Source organism: Pseudopipra pipra, chromosome 1 (genome assembly GCF_036250125.1).
Source record: "Pseudopipra pipra isolate bDixPip1 chromosome 1, bDixPip1.hap1, whole genome shotgun sequence".
Taxonomy (NCBI): Eukaryota; Metazoa; Chordata; class Aves; order Passeriformes; family Pipridae; genus Pseudopipra; species Pseudopipra pipra.
The window spans coordinates 5,281,058-5,305,300 of NC_087549.1; the positions used below are offsets into that span (position 1 = coordinate 5,281,058).

The following is a 24,243-nucleotide window of genomic DNA, read 5'->3' on the forward strand; positions in this document are numbered from 1 at the left end:
AAAGACAGGAAGAAATTACCTAGAGAGGTTGTATCTATTCCTTCACTGAGGTTTCTGAGGTAGAAGCCAGAAAGATGTCTGCCAAGGATGTATGGGTGAGGTTGATTGTGTTGTGAAAATCCTTCTCGTTATTAAAATTTTTTCTTTGTAGAAGTTGTGATTTGACTGACCTTGTAGTTGAGTTAATTGACTCTTAGACTAACCTGCAGCATTGGGGGATTTTTTGTCTTGGAATTTTATGAGGCCCTCTTCTGCAATCTATCCTGCTGTCAGAATTATAGACCAAGGAGCTGGCAAAGTGCTCCCTGTAGGTACCAAGCATCCAGCAAACCTCTGTAGTATGGATCATCAGTCCAAGTCAGCCTTGCGTGAAAGAAGAAAATAAAATATTTCTGGGAACAGCAATTCCTGCCCTTGGATCTCTAAGTAAAGCTGAACTTCTAGATGGAGATCACTTTTTAGTGAGGAAATAAGTGAAAACTCCTAAACAAATTTTTTATTATATATGTAGCAATGCATCTCTGTAAAAGAAGTAGGGACCAACAGCTTCAGAAAAAGCTTTTATTACATCTTCAGAGCAATAAGAGTGTCTTCAGATTTGCTTTTGGCATGAAACCTTTTTCTGTTTGGAACTTGCAGCCAGTTCCTTGGCCGCTTTAAAAATCAGTTGAGGGTGGCAGGTAATAGGTCATTATAGCTTTCTGTCGGTTTAAATCTACCTGATGGGCTGTTTGTCAGCCCTGTGTGATGAGGTGTGGCCAGACTCACAGGGATATTTAGGTACCTAACTCCCAGTTATTTCTGTGGGCACTAAGCATTAAGCATCTGAAAACCCTTTCTGAAATTAAGCTTGCATAATGTTATTCCTGTTCCCAGCTCAGAGATGTCCAGAATCATAAAATCATTAAGGTTGGAAAAGACCTGTAAGATCATTGAGTACAACTGTTATCCTACACTGCCATTTTCACTGCTAAACCATGTCCCCAAGTGCCATATCCACACTTTTTTTTGAGCATTTTCAGGGATGGTGAATCCACCACTTCCCTGGGCAGCCCGTTCCAACGCCTGACCACCTTTTTGGTAAATATTTTTTTCTTAATATCTAGTCTAAGGTGATCCTCTTTCCAGGTCCTACTTCCGTTCACCTCCAGATGCTGCTTCTGGCCCTTCCTGTAGATGGGTATCACATTTGTTAACCTCCCGTCAACTCAGACCTCCTTGGTAAAATAACCAGTACCAAAAAATAAGACGGCCTTGTCTGCTTTCCTAAGGGAAGGATTTTGTAAAGGAGCTATTGGGACTCTGGTTCAGTTTTCTTTGGGAAGAAGTTGGAAGAGTTCAGAGAGTGCCTTTTTCTCCAGGAGGAAAAACCAACTTATACAGCAAAAACCACAGCAATGGATGAAACCACAGTGTTCTGAATTTATAACTTGACCAAAAAGATAGGGAATTCAAAGCACAGATTATTTATGATCTAGTATTTTGGCATTAGGAAAGATCAGCTCTCAACCTTTGCTGTAATTGCAAACCAGACTATTCTGGAAATTTTGAGGACTTTTTGCTTTTAACATAATTAAAGGTCTCTAATTTTATGTGCCTTTGACTGTGCCAGTTTCTGCATAGTGACGGATTATGTCACCTATTTGTTAAGAGAATCTGTCTTCATAGTTTGCTCTTCGTTAATTGCTGCTGTTGTGTTTTGTTTTCTAATGAATGCTTGTGCCTGACTGCTCAGATATGCCAAAGCAAAGACATGATATTTAGGAAGGGTTTATTTAGGAATGATCAGAGAAGCAGGCTGGCTTGGGCATGAAGAACCACGTTAACTGGGACTCTTCAAGTGAGAAAAGAGATGGCTTAGAGGCATTATAAACAAAGTCTGAAAAATCATGAATGCTATAAAAAATAGAACAAGAAGAGGTTCATTGTGTTGTCCCTGATAAGATCTGAGTTAGGTCCTGAACAAACTGGAGGAGGCTCCTTATACAGTGGGTAGCAGAGTGTGATTCCTTGCCAAAGGATGTTGTGAATGTCATAAGTTTACCTGAGTTCAAGGGGAAGATGAAGAAGTCCATATAAGATAAATCCACAGAAATTTATTAATATAGAAATTGTTTTTGTCTCTGAATTTGACTCCCAGATCCCTAAAACTGGGGGTAGGAGAAAGATATGTTTGTTCTATTCATTCTTGTTCTTAGGCATCCAGTAATGGTTAGTGACAAAAAAAAAAAAAAAAAAGATGATGCTGTATTAGTGATCCCTTCTGTCCACCCCTGCATCCCCATGTTATGGTACATTTTTATGTTGGAGTAGAGTCAAACAGTGTTTGATTTGGTTGTGGTGTCATACCAAGCAAATTTCTGGCTAATGTGTTTACAATGTTTGATTTGAGAAGGTTCTCCTGTTCTCACAGGCCATCAGCCAAGGAACATCTTCTTGGAAAGACATCAGTTGTAGTGCCTGTTTTGGGGCAAATATTACAATGTTTGTTGCTATAACTGTACTTTTATAGAGGGTTTCAGATGTTCCTGCCCATTCTCAGAAGTCACTGGTCTCCAGCACACCTGAAGAAGAACAGAATTATTTACAGATTGTATGAACAGAAGCATCAAGTAAAAAACAACCTTTTTAATATGATGGATACTCGACTGCAGATTTTAACTATTTCTTATCCAGTTTGAGAGCTTCTCCACTGGAATTAAAAAGGGCTTCACAAGGACAGAATTGCCTGGAGGGCACAAGCTCATGTTTATCTCTCTGCAGGCCTCCAAATAAAGCAGATTTTGTAGGAACTATAATGATACTTTAGGGAACTATTACTGGGACATGGAGCGAGTTTTAGAAGTTCTGCTCTTCACTGCTGAGCCTGATACAATCTTCTCTTTCCCCTCCCCATGTCAGGGATGTATTTCCACAAGGTCTGCCTGATGAATATGCCTTTGTAACTACCTTCAAATTTCGGAAGGCTTCCAGGAAAGAAGACTGGTATATTTGGCAGATTATCGACAAGTATGGCATACCACAGGTAAGAGGTCCTTTTGCAGCCAGCAGGAACAGCCTTCTTTCTCTATTTTTGTTGCCATGAACCAGTTTTCTTGCCTTAGCCTCCCACTCCTTTTTCCTTGCAGACTGATAAAAATCCCTTTACCTGTTTTTCTCTGCATTCTGCTGAAAATCTTTACCTTTAATTCAACCCTGGAGGAAGGTTTGCACAGACCTTGGTTTTTATTAGTATGAAAATAAATGTGTTAGTTTGAAAGAGGGACAAAAAATACCATCCTTGCTCTTGAAACTACTGATGAGTTTTTAGTTGTTTTGTTCAGATAGTTCTGTTTAGGGAAATTATTTTGCCTGTTTGGAAAACTATTGTCACACAGAACAGTGAGTTATGTCAGGTTTTTGCACAGAGTTCTTCTAGGTGTCATGCAAAGTTTTATGAGTTCCTGCTTTTGGTGTGGATGTAACACTTATTATAACTCCATAACCCTAAGTCCTGGCTGCTGCATGATATAATATTTTTTCTTGAAGTACTCTCATGTTCTCAGAAGAAAAATGCCATAAGAGTGTACTAAAGGGCTGTCTGCCCTTAGACAGCATGTTCTTAACAGCTTGCTAGAGTTTAGGTGTTTGAGTGTGCTTGAGGAGGGAGTGGTTTGGATGGGCTGTATGTTTTTCTGATCAGCAACAAATATGGTGCAGCACCAAATCTGATGCTGATGGCATTACTCATGACTCTAAACTGGAGTGTCAGCATGGGCTTACATAGCAGTGTAATTCAGTGTTGTTGCTTTGGGACTGGTATTCAAAACGATTTTGGGAACTCTCAGTGAAAGATAGGTGCAGTTGGAAGCGTTAGCTAACTGGGTTTGAGACAATGGTAAAAAGCTTAGATGACAATTATTATTCATTTCTTAAATGAAATGTGTTTTACTGTGTTACCTGCATTGTTATTTGCTGCAGAATGAGAATGCATGTATCATGCAGTATTTCTTGGAAGAAGTTGAAAACTTGAACTGTTTAGGTGTGAAGAGAAAAAAACACTCAATATTTCCAGTAATAATGTCAAAGTACCTTAAAATGTGGTGCCAGAAGTGAGTTAGAGCCTCATGAGCCCCGTTTCATGTAAAGTCAGTCCTGCTTTGGCTAGTCCATTGCACACCTGCACAGCTCACAGATGTAGACACTTCTGAGCCAATGCTGATCCGAGCTGGCATTCCCAGCCAGCACAGATCTCAGCTGCACGGAGAAGTTGGGTCAGATCTGGGGTCAGATCTGGGCTGCTTACATCACACACAGCTTGGTGCTAATGTGGTCCAAACTCCTTCCAGCTCTGCAGCTTGCAGACTCACCATTTGCTCCCCTGGCTCTGCATGCTCCATTGCCTGCTGCTTGCTGGTAACTGCCTGACTTTGGTAAAAGAAGAAACCAATTTGTAAATGAACTAAAAGTTTCATGTGTTCAAAAGCCGATTTTTGCCTGCTCTGTAGCTCTTAAGACAGGGAATGGGGTGTAGCTGTAGTTTTCTGTTCAAAGCATCTGAAATAACATGTGGGCAGTGCTACAGCTCATCAGATTGGTTTCATACCAGGTGATGAAGCATTTTTCTGTGTCCCATGGGACAGCTGAGGATCTGTGATGGGAGTAAAAAGCACAGAGACTGCTAGGAAGTAGTGGAGGAGTGCACAGGATAGAGGGATCCAAACCAGGTTCAACTTTGTCTCTCTGCCTTTGGGGAGATGCCCCTGATGTGCTACCACCCAACCACGCCCAAGCATTGCCTGGCTTTAGATGGTCATGGGTCTGCACCAAAGCCTGTGCAGCCACATTTTATTTACTAGCACAGGTGTGGGCTCCCTGTCCATATCTCTCACAAAACTCTGTCCAAGCTCTTTGCTTGGGCTTCTCACCACAGGCTGTACCATCCCTGGATTTGTGGTGTCGGTGGTGATGGAAAGCAGTCAGGAGGAAGGAGAAGACTTTGTACTTTCTTAGAAAAATCGATTCTGTTTCCATGCAGGTCTCGATCCGCCTGGATGGAGAGAACAAAGCTCTGGAGTACAACGCCGTGGGGCTCACCAAGGACGCTGTCAGGGTGGTCTTCAGAAACACACGAGTCAGTGACCTGTTCGACCGCAACTGGCACAAAATTGCCCTCAGCATCCAGTCGAAGGCTGTCTCGCTTTACATAGACTGCAAACTGGTGCAGGTGCTGCCTATTGAAGACAGGGAAAACATTGACATTCAAGGAAAGACTGTGATTGGCAAACGCTTGTATGACAGTGTCCCCATTGACGTGAGTACGGCTCTTCCAGATTAGAGCTGGGGTAATGTTCAGGATTGGGTTTGCAGCACATGAATGGGGTTTTGGGGATTATGTTGTAATTTACCCTTTTCCTGAGGCAGCATCGCTGAAATGTTAACAGTGTTACATAGCTAAGACAGGTTGGCACCTTATCATGCGCAGGACTTGCTGTCTTTTTATGTGAGACTGACAGTGTCTCCATAATAGGGATTAAAAATGAGAAATTTCATCTTTCTTCTGAAAGTGAAATAGCTTGGGTGCAGTATTGGAGAATTTCCAGAACTCTCAAGGAATTTCCTGATCATACAAAACGTGCTACAGTTAAAAGCAGAGAAAAAATCACACACAAATATCATCGAACTGGGTACTGAACTCCATGTAAAGGCTTCTTATTGTCTGATCTTGGCATTATGAATGTTTCCACCCATGATAGGAAGAGATGGGAGGGGAAAGGAAGCTTGTTAACTCAGGAGAGTAATGGTACATTCTCAGTTCCTTGGATATTAAATGACTCTTTGTACAATTGAAGTGGAGACCTGCAGGTTGGACCTGATTGTCCAGCAGTAGTGTTAACCTGGTATAATTTATGTGTGATCATTTAGTGTTTGAGACTTGTGTAATCTTTCTATCTGTGCAAAATGGATGGCACGTGCATATTAAATGTGCGTATTAAACATCATTTCTCATGTAGGGGTCAAAGGTCAGAAGATGCCAGGCACAGCCGGAGAAAAACAAACCTTCTGTCTAGACAAAATTCTAGGAGGGACAGTGGTGTCCAGGATATGTCTTCTCAGACAGAAATTTGGCTAGAACATGGGGATTAGCATGAATACCTCCACCAGAATTTTAATAGGTATATTCAGGGTCTCATTAGTTCAGCTCTCTCGGACCATGCTGAGATATTGGTCCATTATTGACAGGTACAGCTAGAGACTGACTACAGGATCCATGGAATCACTCTGAAGTTAGCACCATCTGGATTTTGTTTGTATTTGCCTGCTCTGTTTGTATCCAAGCAAAAGGACATGCGGTCTTTAATAATTCAGTGTGTCTGAGACTGTTGCCTCGCTTTGTTTTCCAGTTTGATCTTCAGCGGATGGTTATTTACTGTGATTCCCGGCATGCTGAGCTGGAGACGTGCTGCGACATTCCCTCTGGACCGGTAAGCTCCTTTTTGTCATTTATTCATTTTCACATGAACACTCTTCACTGAAATCTCTTAACATAAATCAGGAAATGTATGGCAGTATGGGATTATAATTTTTTTAATGAGGGTGAATGAAACCTAACTGTGTAATTGGTAATGTAGTAGAGCCAGAGAAGAACCACTGCAGACGGATGAGTATGAGAAATTTGAAGTTTCCAAGTTCCTCTTTCCTTGTCAAACTGTCAGGGGAAACAAAACCCTGAAGTGATGATGGAACAACAGAAATGCAGCGTGAAATATTCAGCGTGTTTCCCACTGGTTTTATTTGGAAACAGATAAAACCAGCACCAGTTGCTGCCTATTTTCCTGTGCCCAACTCTTACCAGAAACTTCCACCCTCCTTTCAACTCTTATCCCCTCAATCTTGGTTAAAGAGATTCATTGTTCATTTTGCCACATTTTTCCCTATTGCTTGGATGAATGGCTTTTGTGGGATTTCATTCCTCCTGAGGACTCATTTGGCTGTGTGTTATACAGTAGTGCCTGTGGGGTTTCTCTAAAGAGCATGGAAGGGGAAACTTTCCAGCATCAAAGGCTTTGTCATGACCTTGGGTGTTTGGGTGCAGTGCCAGGTCACGGTCCTGACGGAAGCACCTCCCCTGGAAGTGAGGCCCACTGTTGGCAGTGAGCAAGTTGGCCACCTCAAGACATTCAACTGCTCCTGTCTTGCTGGACAGAAGGTGAGTGTTGAGACAAGAATGTTTCATCTGGGGACGTCCATAAAAGCAATGGAAGTTTTCCCATGTATTTTCTCCTTACCTAATTCAGTGATTTTGACCCTGCTGCTAGTCATGGTAGTAACATTGAAATAAAAGTAGTTATTTTTATCCAGGCCAGTTAGGTGCATCCTTCTTCAAAAAAAATAAACCAAACCAGATTCTGGAGGTAAATATAGCCACACTGAAAAAAATCTCATAGTTTTTGAAGATGGTATGCTTGCTTATGCTGGCTGTGACTAAGACCTCTGAGAAGCCAGTTCCATTGTCACTGCTCCTGAGGGCATGTCAGCTTTGTTCTCTTCTCCGCTTAAACCTAAAAACATTTTTGTTGTCCTCAGCAGTTGCAGGATCATGCCCCTTGCTTGGTTATATAATGAGAAGATCGGTCTGATTAATCATGTTTCTTTTTGTCTTAGGGGGAGAGGGGTCTAATTGGCCCTGAAGGTCCCAAAGGTCAAAAGGTCAGTATATGTGTTAGTCCATTTGTTTAATGAAATCAACAACAATGAAACAGTTTCAGAGTCAGCTGAAGAGTTAAAGATTTTGAGAATTGAGAGTCAATTTAGCATATGACTAAGTTCAGACAGTTTTGGATGAGCCTGAGGCAGAGCAGGAGGCTCTGACTATCTTGTGTCTTTGTTCTACACTTGCATTTAGACGTTTCTGTTGTTGCTTTATGTCATTCTTAAAGTAAATATCTTGCACAATGCTTCCCTGTAGCTTTTAAACTGGCTTTTTGCAAGTTACTGTTATTCTCTACTAGGTCATGCACAGTTTCCATGGCAAGTCACCTGGAAAATGACGAGCTTCTTCTCTGCTGTGCCTTGCTCAGCAGTACTATATATCCATAAGTTGGGTAGCAGCCTTCCAGTCACACTCCACAAAATTTCCTGAAACTAACAGCAAAAGATTAGTCACAATCTGTTATCCTTATGAAGATTATCTGAGTCATGATGTTAAATATAGACCATTTCCCTCAGCACTCCTTCCTAGATAGCAGGGTAGGAGAGTGGTTGTGATGTCTGCTTCAATTTTCACAGTGCAGCCTTTATATTACCCTGCATGTTCTGCAAGTTTCTTTGATATACACGTGTGCATTCAGCACAAACACATTTTCCTTCTGTGCTTGGTTACAAATAGAGCTGTGAGGCAATAGACTCTAAGGGAGTACAGGTACTGGAAGAAAACAGAGATTCATACACTGATGAAGAGGTGAAAGCTGGTGGTGGTGGTTCCCAGCTTTCCATCTGTGTGATGGAAAAGATTTTTGAGAACAAGTTGTATTCAAAACCGTTTGCATCTGAGTCACTTCTACAAATTCAGTCACTGAGTTTATATTTATTGTGTGAATAATTGAATTGCAGCTCACCAGAATCACTCAGTTATTATGAAACACTGTGAGAGGCGAAAGGGGAAATCTCTGGGTCTTGGAAGGTCAGACATCCTCAAAAATGTATTGTGTTTTGGCAAAGCTTGGCTTGCTGTCTGCAGGGACAAGGTCTGGAGTAAGGAGATGCATTTTGGAGTATGTTTTCTGCTGCAATGAAAGAACATGGACTCATTAGTACTCAGATGTGCCTGACTGAATGTGCAGAAAACAGCTCCTTGTGCTTCCACATATATAAATAGCAGCTTTCTATTTTAATCTGTGACAGCTTAAATAATGATGGGCTGTTTTGAAGAAGAGCAGAGCCATGACTGTCGTGAGGAGGTTGCAGAAGGACAATAATGATAATAATAAAAGGGCCCTGCAGCAACATCTCCTTGTCTTTCACCACTTTGACAAGGTCTATACACCGGTCAGGGTGTCTGCCCTGTATAACATGGCACACTGCTGGGGTACAGGAGGCACTAGTGGAATACAAAAGGAGGTTTATATAAGCACAGTATCAGCAGATTTTCTGTTACAGACCCCAGAAGGGCTGGCCCACTCCTGTATGTGTGTGGCTGGAGAGATCTAGAGATGTGTGTGACTTTTCTCTGGCAGTAGTGATTTGAGATTTGTACACAGACAAGGCAGGACTGTGTCACAGTCTCAAGGGCCTGGGGATGATGCCATTTAAATCCAGGATCTGGCAACAATTTGGTACAAATGTGATATTTCAGACAAATGACTTGGCTTCTGTATCTGCTAAATAAGGCAATTAATAGATTTTGCACCTGACTTGCAAAGACATTGTGATTAAATAACATATACTTCCCTTGACAGGAGTTCTTACATCACTTTTTCCAAGGAGCAGCTTGTCACAGTCCTTGCTCTGTGTTCAAGAATGAATTTTGCTCTCCTCACCTCTCTCTGCAGCATTACTGAGCTACCCAGGCTAAAATGCTGGCCATGGGGAGGAAATTCAATGCTATTTGCAACTCCCCAACATTACCAACTGGTATTTATCAAAGAAAGACTAAGGGCCCACAAAAATATGAATGGCTTCTGCATTACAGAGTTGTACATGTCCATAATATGTTTTAGGATCATTAAACTTGGCTCCTCATTTCTATGGTGCAAGGGGTGTGTTTTAAAGCTTTGTTTTTGGCTAATGAAAAGGGTGTAAAACTTTCTTAAGGTAACAAATAAAAAAGAGTTCCATTTTTATTTGAATCCAAGAACAGGGGCTTCAAGAAACACTAAAAAAAATTAAAATAATAAGATCTCTACTGTACTCTTAGGCTTGATTAAATAGGCAGTGAGTATAACATAAGAGAAGACTGAACATTGATTAAACAGAGAGATTGGAGTAAACAAATAAATAAGAAAAGAAATTATCAGGGAAATAATGGAGACAGAACAACATCAGACCTCTGAGCCAAAATTCCTAATTTTCTCTATAAACATCATCACTACTGAGCATCTCTTGTTTGGGATGAGTTGCAATGCTGAAATCTACCTTTAAATAACCGAGGCCCAAGGGATATTTAGGTAGGTTCTAAGTATTTCAGCATTATCCAAAAACATTTTACAGGCTGATATTAAGAAATGTCCTGTGAGAGACTATATATGGCCATATAAGTAACCCAGCAAAGCAGCTGGTTCAGCTGTATCAGGAAAAAGGCCCACAGCTTGTGGTAGTCACCTGAGAAATTAGTCCCAGGAGATACCAACAGGGAGAGAGATCAGTGCTAAAAACCCCCTTTAGCCCAATATAGTGATCTTTGGAGAGGCTTGCAAAGTCAAGAGGATTGTGAGGCTCCTTCTCTAAGCTGTGAGAGTTTTGGAGTTTGGTTTGGTTTGGTTTGTTTTCCCTAGACCAGCAGTAGCTGGTGCGGTTTTTACTCTGTATTCAAAAAAAAAAAAAAAAAAAAAAAAAGGTTTTGTGTTTCTCTATGTTTTCTTTAAAAAAAGGTCATTTTGACAGTCTTTTAAGTGAAATGAATGTGGCTGCCATCTATTTGAGTTAAAAATGGAGAGACTTGTGTTCAGGCTCTGCTATCCTGAGCTCCTATAGCATATTCCTTCTTTTAGAGGAGGAGGTTTGGGCAGGCTTTTCTTACAATGTGATCTGTCCAGAGGAAATATTCAAAGTTTATAACCAGTGTGGGAAGATAATGAGTTTCCAATACTCTCTGAGTCTTCAAAGGCAGGGCAAAATGGGAGAGCTCACAGTTATTAAAAAAAGTGAGAAAAGTCCCTAGAAGATGAGCACCTCTGTCTCAGTCACCCATGGTGCCAAACTGAGAGGAGACACAGTGATATGTCTTGGAAGGAGGTAAGAGAAAGGATGGTATTGGGAAAGAGTCAGGCATTGCCTGAAGCTGGGTCCTATTGGTAAATTTTAGAGGCTAATCACAGCCCAGTCTAATTTATTTTCCTTCCACGCTCCCTCTGCATGCTGTGTTGTTTGCAGGCAGCCAGAATGGCTGGTTGGAGCACTGGGCTGATGGTCAACAGGCTTCTTTTCTCTTCCAGAGCTGCTATTGATCCGAGTTTAGAAAAAAATCTGTTCTCTGTGAGGTGTGTTTTTGTCCACATAGAAATGACAATGCTTACCTGCCCTTGAAAAGTTTGTGAAGTCCAGTGTATTAGACATCCTCTGACAGGATGTATTTTTTCTCCAGATTGGAAAGGTTGGGTACTTTCAGTGACTTAGAAGAGAAGGTTTCATAAAAACTTTTATGAATTTTACCACAGCCTTCCTAGTTGACCATGCCATTGCTATTGCATATATGCCACTTGCTCTGAGTTTTCTTTCTTTTGGCAAAAAAACAGAACAGAAAGGTTAAAGAAAGAAACTTACCTGTGCTTTCAAAAGCTTTTAAGAAACTTTCCTTTTAAGAAACTTTCCTCTGTTTTCTTCACCTGGGAAAAAGAAACCATGATCCTGACAAATGCTTCCAGTGTCTCATGTCTAGTTTTGAGATTGCAGAGCAGTACATGAAAATGATTTTCAGGTATTTCCCGGCACTTGCTGGTTTTGGCCCCACTTTTAATTCTGTATCTGAAGAACATTTATGAAATCATATATCCTTTTTGATTCTTTATCGTTTTCATCCCTATCCTTCTGAGGAGACAAATGGAGAAAAAGTTTTGCTTCATTTTTGATTGACCATTTTTCCCTTTTTCCTCCCCATGTATTTCCTTCCCCAGTTATAATTTTTCCACTCATCACAATTTGTGTATTTTCAAATTTCTTTTTTCTACGTTCTCTTCCCTCTCTTCCATTGGAAAAAGCAGGGAGAGCAACTCTGTGTGCGCTGCACACTTGTGCGAGGGAAGAGAGGAGTTATCTGATACTGAAAATTTAGTGTGACTGAAAACAAGGGGTTTGAATTTAAAAAGAAAAAACCCAAATAAAATGTCAACAATATTTGCGGGTTTATCTTTTCCATATTTTAGGTGTGTACCCTCTAGGTCTTATGCAAACCACCTTTCCAAGTTCTTCCTGGCTTAATAGAAAATAAGCACTTTTGAAGAGAAAGATCTCTGTTTTGCCAGTGCACTCTGAAGGCTTCTACCAGTATTTTCACATGAAAAATAGAATAGAAAGTCCATCTGAAAACTTGTACACTGAAGTCACTATAAATGCAATGAGATACACCCAGTCCTCAGGGCAGGAGCTGAAATCTTGGCTATAGAGACTGGGGGGACCAAAAGTTTCCACAATCTCAGGCAAACCCTTGTTGCATCACTTTCCTTCTATGTTAAAAAAATGAATTAATTAACTCTGTGACAGTAACACACTTTCTTTTTCAAGGGAGAAAGAGGCAGTCCGGGGTTTCCTGGACTCAGAGGAGAAAAAGGAGAGTCGGTAAGTAAGAAATATCCAATGGTTTTACTTAAGAAGATGAAAATACAAGTATTTGGTTGCTCCTTTGTGTTGAGAACTTGCTCACAATGTCATGTGACCTGATCAAATATGTTTTCCCTGCTGGACCTGAATCCCAAGGGGAAGCTGATCTTTCTGGCACGCACTGTCATCTCTTGGAGGGGGGAAAATGGAAGGGTTCACCCCTGAATACATCTGATAACTGACTTAGGATTGGCTTTCTAATTAAACGTGTAACTTGGATGTACTTGATTATAGCACAGATGCACGTCTGATGGGGACAGCGTGAAGCAACTGAACACAAAGAAGATGCAAATCTCGCTCGACTCTTTTACATTCAGATGACCAAGATACAGCTTTCCCCAGCTGCAATTAATGCAAATGCCAGACTGAGTTTTTAGGCAAGAAAATCTTTAACCCTGTGTAAATTTCATTCCAATAAGGGTTGTTGGCATCTTTGATTTTGGAAATGTAATATCAGACTTTTCCATGAATAAAAAAAAAGGTGTTTTCCTGGCTGCAGTAGGAGAATTGGGGATAGGTTTTCTAGTTTAATTTGTCACTGAATTATCATCAAGGAATTACGCCCAAAGAAAATTACTTTTCCTGTAGTAGCTGTCATGGGATTGTGTGCCTATACATACCTATAAAGAGATAGGTTTTGGATGCATAACCAGGAAAACATGAAACATGTATTTATAGAGTTGTTTGATATCCTTGTTTTCAAATGTACCTTTTCCCCTCTTCTTTCATTTTCAGGGCAAAGCCTATGGCATAGGAGAAAAAGGAGAAAAGGTAAGATCTAATCTTTCATTGGTATAATCAAATGAGTTTCTTGCTGTTGCCTTTCTTAGCTCAGAGGTTGTTTTGGAGTGCATAGGATGCAAAAGATATGATATAGTTGGATCTTCGTGGGGAACTTTTATGCTGTGTTACGCCTTCTTCTGCAGACAAGCTCTTGAGTGTTCACTGCTTTTTTCCCTTTGTGTTCTTTGAGTTTCCTTTGTGCATTGGCCATGGAAAATGTTATCAAATTGAAATCATAATGTTTGCTTTGTGTAAGCAGCAGTGAGTTCATGAGGATAATGCACTAAATAAATTGTCTGGAAGGAGGAAAAACAAAGGGAAAGTATAATTTTGAGTTTATTGAATTTTCAGCAGGATTAAATTTGGGTCATGAGGAGTCTGTCATAGCCTTTCTTTCAATTGGATTTTTTCATTAATAAACTGAAGAGTAAATATTAGACAGGACATGGTGATAAGACTTGAAGCAAAAGTTAAAACTGAGGATATGGAATAACCGCTGAAACTTGCTGGGCTCTCTGTCTTGGAAAATTCTTTCAATAGTGATCAACAATGGGAAACACGTAGCGTAACTGGATTAATTTCATTTACAGAAAAAAAAAGATGGTGGTTTCCAGGCAATTCCGGCTACAAACTTGCCACAAAAATTAGTCCACAGGAGAATTAGCTCTTTCTGTCTGTAGCTCTATATCACATCTGATTGAGGATATTTTCTTGAGCATCAAAATGAAATTTCGAGTCGCGGGGAGCGTTGGAGAAAGATTGACAGGAGGGTCTAGGAGACAGATGGATTTATTAAGGAGGAAGTCATGGTTTGTATTGAAAGTGGGGTTAAGAATCTGTTGAGCTGTTTTCCATCAAATCTGTGGCTACTCGATTGCTCAGGGAATTTAAAATAATATAGGCTTGTGATCTGAAAGGAAGAATGTTGCACCAGTGAGAACATGATGTTTATGACCATTACATCTTCTCATTTGTTCTTCCTGTGATTATGATGTATTGATTGTATACAGTGCTAATGCATCACGTGAAATTACAATCGAAATGAGGGTTGTTCGTGGCAGGAAATATTACTGAGCCAGAATAGAGACATGGGGGCTATAAAGAACACATTTCTGCATTCATCTTCCTGCAGTCCTCCCCCTGGCAGCCACTATTTAGCCTCTGAGACTCAGGATTCAGCCTTTGGAAAGTAGCTCGTGTTTGGCAGGTGGTAAGAGTCAGCAGTCTGATGGGAAACATGATGTTTACTATATGAGTTGGGCTGTAGTTGAAGCAAGTTTTTGTTTTCTTATGATTTGAACTCTGCAGAAAAGTGTTGGAAAATTTAATTCCATTTGTATTATTGCCATGCATAGGAAAATAGTTCTGCGAGTCTGGACTGGAGAGGGAAAATAGAGGAACCTCCCAGTATGTGCAGAACTTCTTTGGCTGGAGCAACCAAACAGCACTGACTGCCCAAACAAATGTGTAGGCTTGGAGGATCCTGACTTTATGGCCAGCTTGTTGTGTTTATTTGGAAGTCCTGCCAGCCGAGGCAGCTTGTTCTTGCCTGTGGAGGAAGTTACTTGGTACCTAGTGTGTTTGTACCCAGTGTGCCCAGTAGCTGAGTGTCAGTGCTGTTGCTGGTAGAGAGCAAAGATACATCAGCTGTATTTTGCTGGTTTGATTAAAAAGGGAGTCTGGGGATATAGAATCACAAAATCATAGAACATCTCAAGTTGGAAGGAACCAATACAGATCATCTAGTTCAACTCCCTGCTCCTTGCAGGAGTACCTAATACTAATCCATATGACCAAGAGCACAATTCAGATGCTTCTTGAGATCTGACAGGCTTGGTGCTGTGACCACTTTCCTGCAGAACCTGCTCCAGTGCCCAACCACCTTCTCCACGAAAAACCTTTTCCTAATGTCCCATGTGAACTTCTGCTGTTGTGGGGATGGGCTTCATCCCATTCCCTTGTGGCCTGTCACTGGTCACCAGAGACAGGAGATCAGCACCTCTTTCTTGAGGAAGGTGCAGAGTGTGATGAGATCTCCTCTCAGCCTTCTCTTCTCCTGGCTGAACAAACTAAGTGACCTGAGCCACTCCTCCTAAGCCTTGGCCTTGAGGTCTTTCACCATCTCGGTCACCCTCCTCTGGACACACTCCAAGAGCTTTATATCCTTCTCATATGGTGGTTCCCAAAACTGCACACGGCACTCAAGGTGAGGCCACACAGCGTGGAGTAGAGTAGAACAATCATCTCCCTGGACGGTGCATCAGGCAGGAACACAGTTGGCCCTTTTGGTTGCCAGGACACACTGCTGACTCCTTTTCAAGTTGCCATTAATCCAAAACCATGGATCTCTGTCTGTGAAGCTGGTCTCCAGCCATTCATGTCCCAGTTTGTACATGTAACCAGAATTATTCCATCCCAGGTGGAGAATGCAGCACTTGCTTTTGCTGCATTTTACACAACTGGTGATTGCTCAGCTTTCTAGTCTGTCCAGATCCTCTGCAGGGACTCTCTGTCTTTGAGGGAGGCCACATCTTCTTGTTTAGTGTCATCAGTAGACTTAATTAATGCATGTTTGATTCCTATATCCATATCATTTAAAAAACATTGAAGAGCTCTGGCCCTAGAATTGAGCCCTGGGGAACATCACTGGTGACTGGTCACCAGCCTGATGTAACCGCATTTCCTATAACCCTTTGATCCCAATTCATTAGGGAATCACTCACCCATCACATGATTTATTTATCCAGCTACTTGCTGAACATCTTGTCCAGGAGGATACTGTGAGAGACAGTGTCAAAAGCTTTGTTAAAATGCCAAACCAACCACATCTACTGTCTTCTCTTCATCAAGAGCTTGACCTTGTCATGAAAGGAAATTAGGCAGGTTAAGGAGGACTTGCCCCTGTGGACCCATGCTGGCTGTGACCAGTGACTGCATTGCCTCCCAAGTGTTCTTCAGTAACTCCCAGAATACAGTTGTCCATAATTTTACCAGGCACTGAAGTGAGTCTGACAGCTCTGTAATTATCAGGAGCTTCCTTCTCACTATTCTTGAAAACTGGGATAGCATTTGCCAGTTTCCAGTCAACTGGGGCACCTCCAGACTTCCAAGACCTTGCTGCTGCACCAGGGCACTGGTGTTTGTTAGCTCTGGTGTGCATATGAGGGATCACTGTTGCATGCAGGGACATAGAGCCATGTCTCTTTCTTGGTGTCAGAAATGACTGTGGGAGGGAAGTGGCCAGAATCACAGGGAGCAGGGATGCAATGCCAGCTGCCATCTATGCTCCTGGAAAACAGTAGAAGAACCTCTGAAATGAAATCCTGCTTCATTTGCCTAATGTTCTGCAGTGGCTACATGAACATGAATTCTTGTTTTTCACTCTGGCTGTTACAGCCTTCATGTTTCCTTGATTTTGAAGGGTATTAGCCAGTGCTAGGAAGCTGGATCAGAGATGCTGGGCTTCTAACAATTGCTGTCTGTGTGATCATTGCTGTGCATGTACTGTGGGCTCCTTTAAAAGGACAAGGCTCACATCCTAAATGTTGGTAGAACAAAGTTATTTCACCTTGGAAAAGACTGAGATGACAAGACTAAAATCATCTCCTTATTATAGTCTTGCTCTCCAGCTGTGCCAGTGCCAAACACCTGTCAGACCATGTTGTAGCCGAGTACTCTGTGTAGGGCATTTATATGAAGTCTGAGGCATTTGTTAGAGGGAAAATCCTGTGTTTTCCAGGTGGAGAGTAAAGGCACTGGCCTTGTTTCTTCAGGACATTACCTTGGTTGTATCACTAAGTTAAAGCCAAAATGATGCTTGTATTAGAATATATAACATGTTGAGCACATCATTAGTGGTAAACCAAGAGAATAGCAGCTGCGGCTAAAAACCTAATTCATGTCGACGTGAGGACTTGTGTGACTTTTAAAACTAGGAAATTCACTGTAATTGTTCAAGCAGCAGCCTGGCATGTTCTGCCATGCCTAAATAACTCAGACTCATGGAGGATGCTTTTTGTGTATAGAAACATGCATGTGCAGCCAAGTTATTGTTCAGGGATTTATAAAAAAAGAAAATACCACGATGCATCTACGGGTGGGTTTGTAAACTGCTCTCAAGTGGATTTCCTGGATAGGTGAGATTCAACCATCACCTTTTGTATTGTGTCTTAAATTTCCACTGTTAACTGTCATCTTTGAGCCCTTGTAGTGTTTAATCCCTTTGGCATTAGACATATTCTCTTATATTTTTGCTCTGTAAATCTCTGTCCTTTTACTGTATGTTCATTCATTGTTTTGCAAATGCTTCTCTTGTTGAGCTGATTATTATACGTGGGCAAATATCCAATTCTGTAACGTTATCACCATGAAAAACAATGTTTTAGCTTTATTCCGGAGGTTATTCAAATGCATATTTGCTAAACCAGATGGCCTGCTCCTGCAAGGGTTATAGCTCGATTCCTCAAACCTGTATTGACCCAAGAGGAATAGGGACAGGAGAGGAGTGAGGGCAGCTGTAGAGCATTTCTGGGGATGACTCAAGCAAGACAGGGTTTCAGTGACTCGATCAAAGCCAGGGAGATCGTGTCTGACAAGGGCGGTTCTGTAGAGCATGAGGTCTGCATTCCTGGGGCACAGCCATCCACATCACAAACCAGCCTGCCCTTCTAATGCCTCCATGCAGAGTTTAACTTCGAGGCTTTAAAAAAAACTTGTCTTGCAAAGTACAAAGTGTTATGCAATGGTGCTGAGCCACCTTTCTAGCATCCTAAAGCCCAACGGCAGGGAGAAGGCTCTGCAGGCAGGAAGGTGCTTGGAAAAGTGGTGACTTTGGGGAGGATATGATGAAAATCTGTCAAACTTTGAGTGGTATGGAGATATCAGTGGGAAATTATTTTTCACTGTTTCTTCTGTTGTAAAACCTAAGGGGCAGCAAGTCAAACTAGCTGATGGCAAGTTTAATATGAACAAAATGAAGTTGTTTTTCATCCAACAGTATTAGAACTCCTCTTTGCAGTCTGCTCTGGAGGTTAAAATTTCATGTGTTTAAAACAGTGCATATGAGTTAATTAAAGAGGGACACCTCTAAACCTCTTGTCAGTACACAGACATAATCTCTGCTTCAGGATGTCAGCGAGTCTCTGCAAACTGTGATTGGTGGCAGCAGGACAGTAGGTTTGAGAAGTCTCCCATAAGGCCACTGAGGCAGATGAGGCAGGAGCTGGACAGACCTTTTGTCTTTACTGCTGGTATCTATTCTCAGACTTTAGTATGCCTCTTGAATATTCCTGATGCTCTCATTGCCCAAAAGGGACAGAAGTTTCCATAGTCTACTCAGGGCTTGGGCCCACAGTATCCATAGCTGTTGAAGAGGAGTAGGAAACACAAGAAAGTTGTCATGAAACAATTGGATCGAGTGATCACCACTGTGATTTTTCCACAGGAAACCAATCTGTCAGAGGAAAAAACTCTAACCAGGAGTACCCATTCTGCAGAGGTGGTGGATGAAGGTTTTATTATGGTTTGCACCGGGACTTTCCTTGCTAATGTGTTTCCAAAAGTATCCAGGCTTTATCTTTGTGCTTTAGCTGTTTCCCTTCATGCTAATAGTCACACAGGCAGCAATGAATATGAGAAACAACTTCAATAGATTAAGTCTATATTCTAGCAACTTTTTTTCATGGTAATGACTCTCTCTGCAGAGAGATCTGCAGAAGGATTATTATAGTATTTCTAAGGAGAATAAAACCTCTGAAGTGGCTTGGCTTATTAGAGATGCAGTGACTGCAAGACCAAGCATAGGAAAGAAAAGAGGGCAGATAGTTAATGCTCTGGGCTAGGCTGTAGGACATCCAGACTTGAAGCTTGGCTCTAATGGATTTGCTGACCTCAGGCAAAGCAGCTAGTCTTTTTTCCTCTAAAATGAACCTCTTTCCCCCAGGCTTGTATATCTTGCCTGCTAGATCCTTAAAACAAAGGCTTTGCTTCCCCTTCTCTTTTCTTCTCTTCTCTTCCAAATTGGAGTTATTGTCATTTTTAGGGCTTCTGGAAAAGCTGTGGAAATGTACCCTGCTAGATACAGTCTGTCCACGCAGATCCCTGTGCTCTCTGTCTTTGCCCCAAGGCAGCTGAATATTAGGAAGGCCTGACCTGAAAGCCATGTTGCTTTTTCACCCCAGTGCTGTGCTGTCAGCAGGGCTTACCAAATTAGCATGAGCACTGTGCCTTTGGACTGGGGCTGGCCAACATCCAGTAACTTGGGATACAAGAAAACGAGTGCAGTTCTGCCTGAAAAAAAAGGCATAGCTGCAGGCATAGCTGGAGTCTGATGCTGCATGCTGGTCTGATGGTGGAGAGCTTTTGTTTGGGTGTTTTTAAGGGGTGAATTTTGGGACCAGAAGAGCTGTGTGTGTGATCTGATTGCAAGTAAGGCTCAGGCTGGCAGTGATACTTTAGACCCAAGGACCAGCTGTGCCCTAAAGGAGATAGAGCTGGGAACAACACCATCCCTGGCAAAAATGGGACCTCGCCAGCCAGGGCTTATCCCATTACATCCCAGCACAGGAGCAGGACAGGTCAACCATGGCAGCCAGGTTCAGCTGAGGGTCCAGATCACCATCCTTATCCACAGCTGATGTAGCAAGCCTAAGCCCAAACCAGAAAAATGGTTCTGCAAGCCAGAGTCAGGATTAGCATTGCCAGGGGGCATTACCAGGCTGCTGCAGTGTAGTCCAAGCAAGGGCCAAAGGTGAGAGCTTAAAAATAGCTTCAGTACAAAGGAGGGGAAACAGGCAGCTGAACTCACAGTAGGATGTTTTCTCTGAGTACTTAAATGATGTGGAGCCTGAGCCTGCACAAACCAAGAAATAGCCCTTATTCCTGCAACTTCTGAATAAAACTAATTATCGCTCAAAGAGATGATGTGAGTGTCCTTTTCACTGCTGAAACCATGAGCTCAGTGCAGGGAAGGCGGTCAAGTGAGGTTACACACCTTGTTTGGGCTGCCATGGTGTTCAGATATGGTCACCAAATTCCAGAGCCCAGACTCAAATGCCACTCAGTTTGCCCAGGACTGGTGAGCTGAATGGTGATTTCGAGAGTCCAAGGCAGAAGCAGGCAGCAGGAGCCTTGGCACATCAGCATTTGTGTTAGTGGGCAGGGCTCCTTCACTGAGCACGTCTTGACCATAACAAAATGGGAAAACATCTCCAAGCTTAGAGATATTATTGGGCTGAAACTTAAAGACAAAAAAACCCCCCAAATATCCCATAAGTGGTGTTCCTTGGAGATAGTGGTTATGGAAACATTGCCTCCTCAAAGTTAGGTTCTTAGTGCTGAGTTCTTTTTATTTTATTGCAGAATAAAAAAATATGTGAACATAGCTAAAACTGACCTGACAAGGAAAAGCAAAAGTGCAATATTGGGGGGGGGGGGGTTTCTTCTTCTGTTTTTATTGTACTGGGAATCATCTCTCTCAGGAACAATTCTTACATACTCACTTCATCTGGTTAAGGTCGCTCAGCACTTAACCTCTCAGTCCAGCACTTAAATGTCTGTATAATAACACCTCATGTACTTCACAGGGCTGTCATGCAGTTCACTGGAGTCATTCATATCTGTGATTTCTTTTTGTAATCTTTTTATTAAATGGTGAAGTGTAGTAATGTTACTATCTGCCTTACTACTCTGAGTGTGTTCTGAATCCTCTTGTGTATACAGGCAGATTTGGTCTGCATGCTGTGTATTTTTGTGTCCCCTCAACTGTAGTTAAAGCACATTCTGCACAGCTAAATAACTATGGTTTGATGGAGTTCTTTTTCTTAACAATAATTAGAGGGTTTTAGATAAATTCTGTGGTTTTCTGTGACCCAAAATAACAGCTGCAGATTGTAATAAACAGCTCGAAGTCAGCTCACATACTAATTGTGCATCATGACAGCTTAATTCTCAGCAGTGTAAGAATACTAGTAACTTTTTTTTTTTCCTTACATAAACTTAGCAAACGTATTTCTTTTTAGCATTGGCCCCTGGCTACCAGGTACATTGCTGGTATGCAATGACATCTACTGGCAGCCAGAATTTTGTAGTCTACAGCACTTGTTTCTTTAGAGGGTTTCTCTGTCAAGATCCACTGGCAGTGGGGAAAGGAAGCATACAAGACAAATTTGCCGACCTTTTGTTTCTTCTGATAACAGATTTAGGGGGGCAAAACAGTTTGTCTTGATTCTGTCACTGATAAATCTTGTTGGAATGCGGGATGCTCTTGAGAGCGATATTGAAGGGGATAAGTACGGCTTATCTGCCTGTTAGGTGGAAAATAAAACAGCTTTCCCAGCAGTCTGGAGCACACTCTCCGAAGTGGACCTCGTAGCCTGATGGATCACAGAGAGCTGAAGCATTGCACAAAGTAAGTTGCTATCACTGGTCTATCAAAGGCATCTTGAACATTCCCTGCCCCTCTCCCCCCTTGTTAATCTATCCAGTTAGGTAGACAGATTTTCCCCTTTCACTGATCGAAGGTGTTACCGGGCTGTTCTTGGCTTGGTGATGGCTGAGAAGGTGCAGGTGCCTCATTCGTGGGCTCTCTGAAGGTACAGGTGAGGGCAGGTGAGACATTGCAGCACTGAGATTTATGCTGTTCTTAACTTGCCCAAGTACAACTCTGGGCATGTTTGATTTCCCCTTTTGGGTCTCTTATCATTTTCCTTAAGCACTACCTAAAGATTATGTTTCTCCCAAAGTCCACAAGGCCTTTTATCTCTGTCATTGACAGAAAGATGATGATTTGGGTCTCAGACCCTGCTGAGTAATGAATGCACATGTAGTACTAAGTGACAGATGAGGAAAATGTGGGGTTTTTTTCCATGGCAAATGTTTGTTTCTCTGATGAAATATGTGTGGACCCTCAGCGGTTGTTATTTCAAGATTATCTGATGCATTTGATGGTGTGAGGAGGTTTGAGTCTCTGGAGACAGTTTTTATTTCTGTTCCTCTGTCACTGGCTCCAAAGGATTTCTTGGCCATAGCTTTTCCCTTTCTTGTACCTCAGTGTCCAAGTAAAATGGGAAGAAGGATCATGACCTCTGAGATGAAAAAGATCTAGGGAGCAGCACCACTTTATGAACAAACATCAAAGCATCATAGAATGGTTTGGGTTGGAAGGGGCCCTAAAGATCATATAGTTCCAACCCATATGTCTGGCTGGATCAAAGAGATTTATGACTTTGGCAAAGACATGACTGAGCAGCCTCAGGTGTGTTTGGCAGTGAACAGGAGTGTATCACTGCAAGTTATAAGTAGGTAGTGATAAGGCAGGGTGTTCTCTTCAGTTTGGGTATGACATTTAAGGAGAGATGTGGAGAGATGTTGCTTGTTGAAAACAGCAATGAGAAGAACGAGCGGTGATTTTGAAAATTTACTCAGCAGGGAGAGATCTAATGGGAGGGGCTCTGCAAGGAGGGGACGAATCACAGACTAGATGATGCAGTTAATCTTGAGCAAAAACTTTTTATGTGTTTCAGTGAGGTGCCAGAAGAAACGCTGAGGGGTGAATGTGGAATATCAGTAGCAGCAGATGGTTAAGAGCAGATTGACACTGGAGTTTGAAGTGCTCTCACACAGAACTCCCCTGACCTAATGTGCTCTTCTCAGAGCTACTGACATTTTTGAGGGGCATGTGGAGATCTGAAGTGTAAGAAACTTCCCAGAAGCAGAGCAAATGGAATTTATAGATTATTCTTGCAAGAAAAAATATCAACTCGAATGTGTTAAATCATCCACAAGACCAGAACCATTTTCTGTGTGCAATTTATAGATATAAGGATTTAAATTCATCAATGCCATGATATATGGCTGGGTTATTTTTTGTTTCAATGAATACTTCCCCTCTGGCACTTGGCAAGCTGTTTGTCTGGTCCTGAGCAGTGTCAGATGCTGGCAAGGAGCATCAACTTTTGCTTCAGGAGAAGGAAGTTTTCAGAGCAGAGTTATATTTTTCACATTTCAAAGTTTCTGACAGATGTATCTCTAATTGAAGAACGTCTTGCCCCTACCATGCAAAAAAAATAAAAAATGGATTTTCAGGAGCTACTAGTCCTGCTTCTGTAAATCCAACTCATTGTAGTCCAATTTATGTCTCAGATTATTCTTCTGTGTAGGGGGATTATGGTATCAACTGTTTCCAGTTATCTTGTACCTCCTATTGACTATGTTCAATCTTAAATAGGTCTGCAAACTCTTTGATTGTTTCTTAATGTGAACATTTCATTGATTGATTGAGCAACCCTAGCTGTTGAACAGAAGTACTTCAAACGCAACAGCTCCCCCTAGTACTGTCCTGTTCTCTCTGCTACAGAGGGAGATGGTTTCTTCAGCCACATTCTCCACTTGGGTCAGTCTGGGTTATAGATGAACAAGCAGTTCAGGAGTCGCCAAAAGTGTTTGACCACGCCAGTCTTTCAGCAATTACTTATGTAGGGAGTAAAGGAGTGTTGTGGCAGGGAGGCAGGCAATATGAAGCGAATGGAAAGGATCTTGGGCCTCAATGACACCTTTGAAGCCTTTAGGATGTTTCCAGATTATTCTGAACTCTATAGCGGCCTTGATTAGGGAGTAGCTGTTTGCCACATCAGTTACTTCTGATGCATCTTTTCTCCTACAGAACCAAGTTTATAGGTTAATATAATGTTATCTATCTACCTTTTGGGGACAACTGACTTTTATACCATGAGTTAAATAAAATCTTTCATATGTTTGCAGTACAAAAAATGCGAATAACTCATTTAATCAGCTGTCTTCATACTGGTCTGGGTTTCCTGATAGACTTGCCCAAGCTGTGACTTCTACTGACCTTTGTGTATCATGTCCATGCAACCTTCCTATTTATTAAATCAGAATATAACACAGAGACCCAGAAGAGAAGATTTTCTTCATTTCTTAGTATGAACA

The 24,243-nt window shown here is 41.7% G+C and overlaps 1 protein-coding gene across 1 annotated transcript in view; it reads left to right on the plus strand.

Moving 5' to 3' along the window:
- COL22A1 (collagen type XXII alpha 1 chain) overlaps positions 1–24,243 on the plus strand; it is a 222,523-nt gene that overhangs the window by 87,994 nt on the left and 110,286 nt on the right. Inside the window, exons 6-12 of the mRNA XM_064644186.1 lie at positions 2,902–3,025; positions 5,018–5,293; positions 6,384–6,464; positions 7,076–7,189; positions 7,645–7,689; positions 12,418–12,471; positions 13,249–13,284. Of these exons, the coding sequence (XP_064500256.1) occupies positions 2,902–3,025; positions 5,018–5,293; positions 6,384–6,464; positions 7,076–7,189; positions 7,645–7,689; positions 12,418–12,471; positions 13,249–13,284 (730 nt within the window). The remainder of the gene's footprint in view (positions 1–2,901; positions 3,026–5,017; positions 5,294–6,383; positions 6,465–7,075; positions 7,190–7,644; positions 7,690–12,417; positions 12,472–13,248; positions 13,285–24,243) is intronic.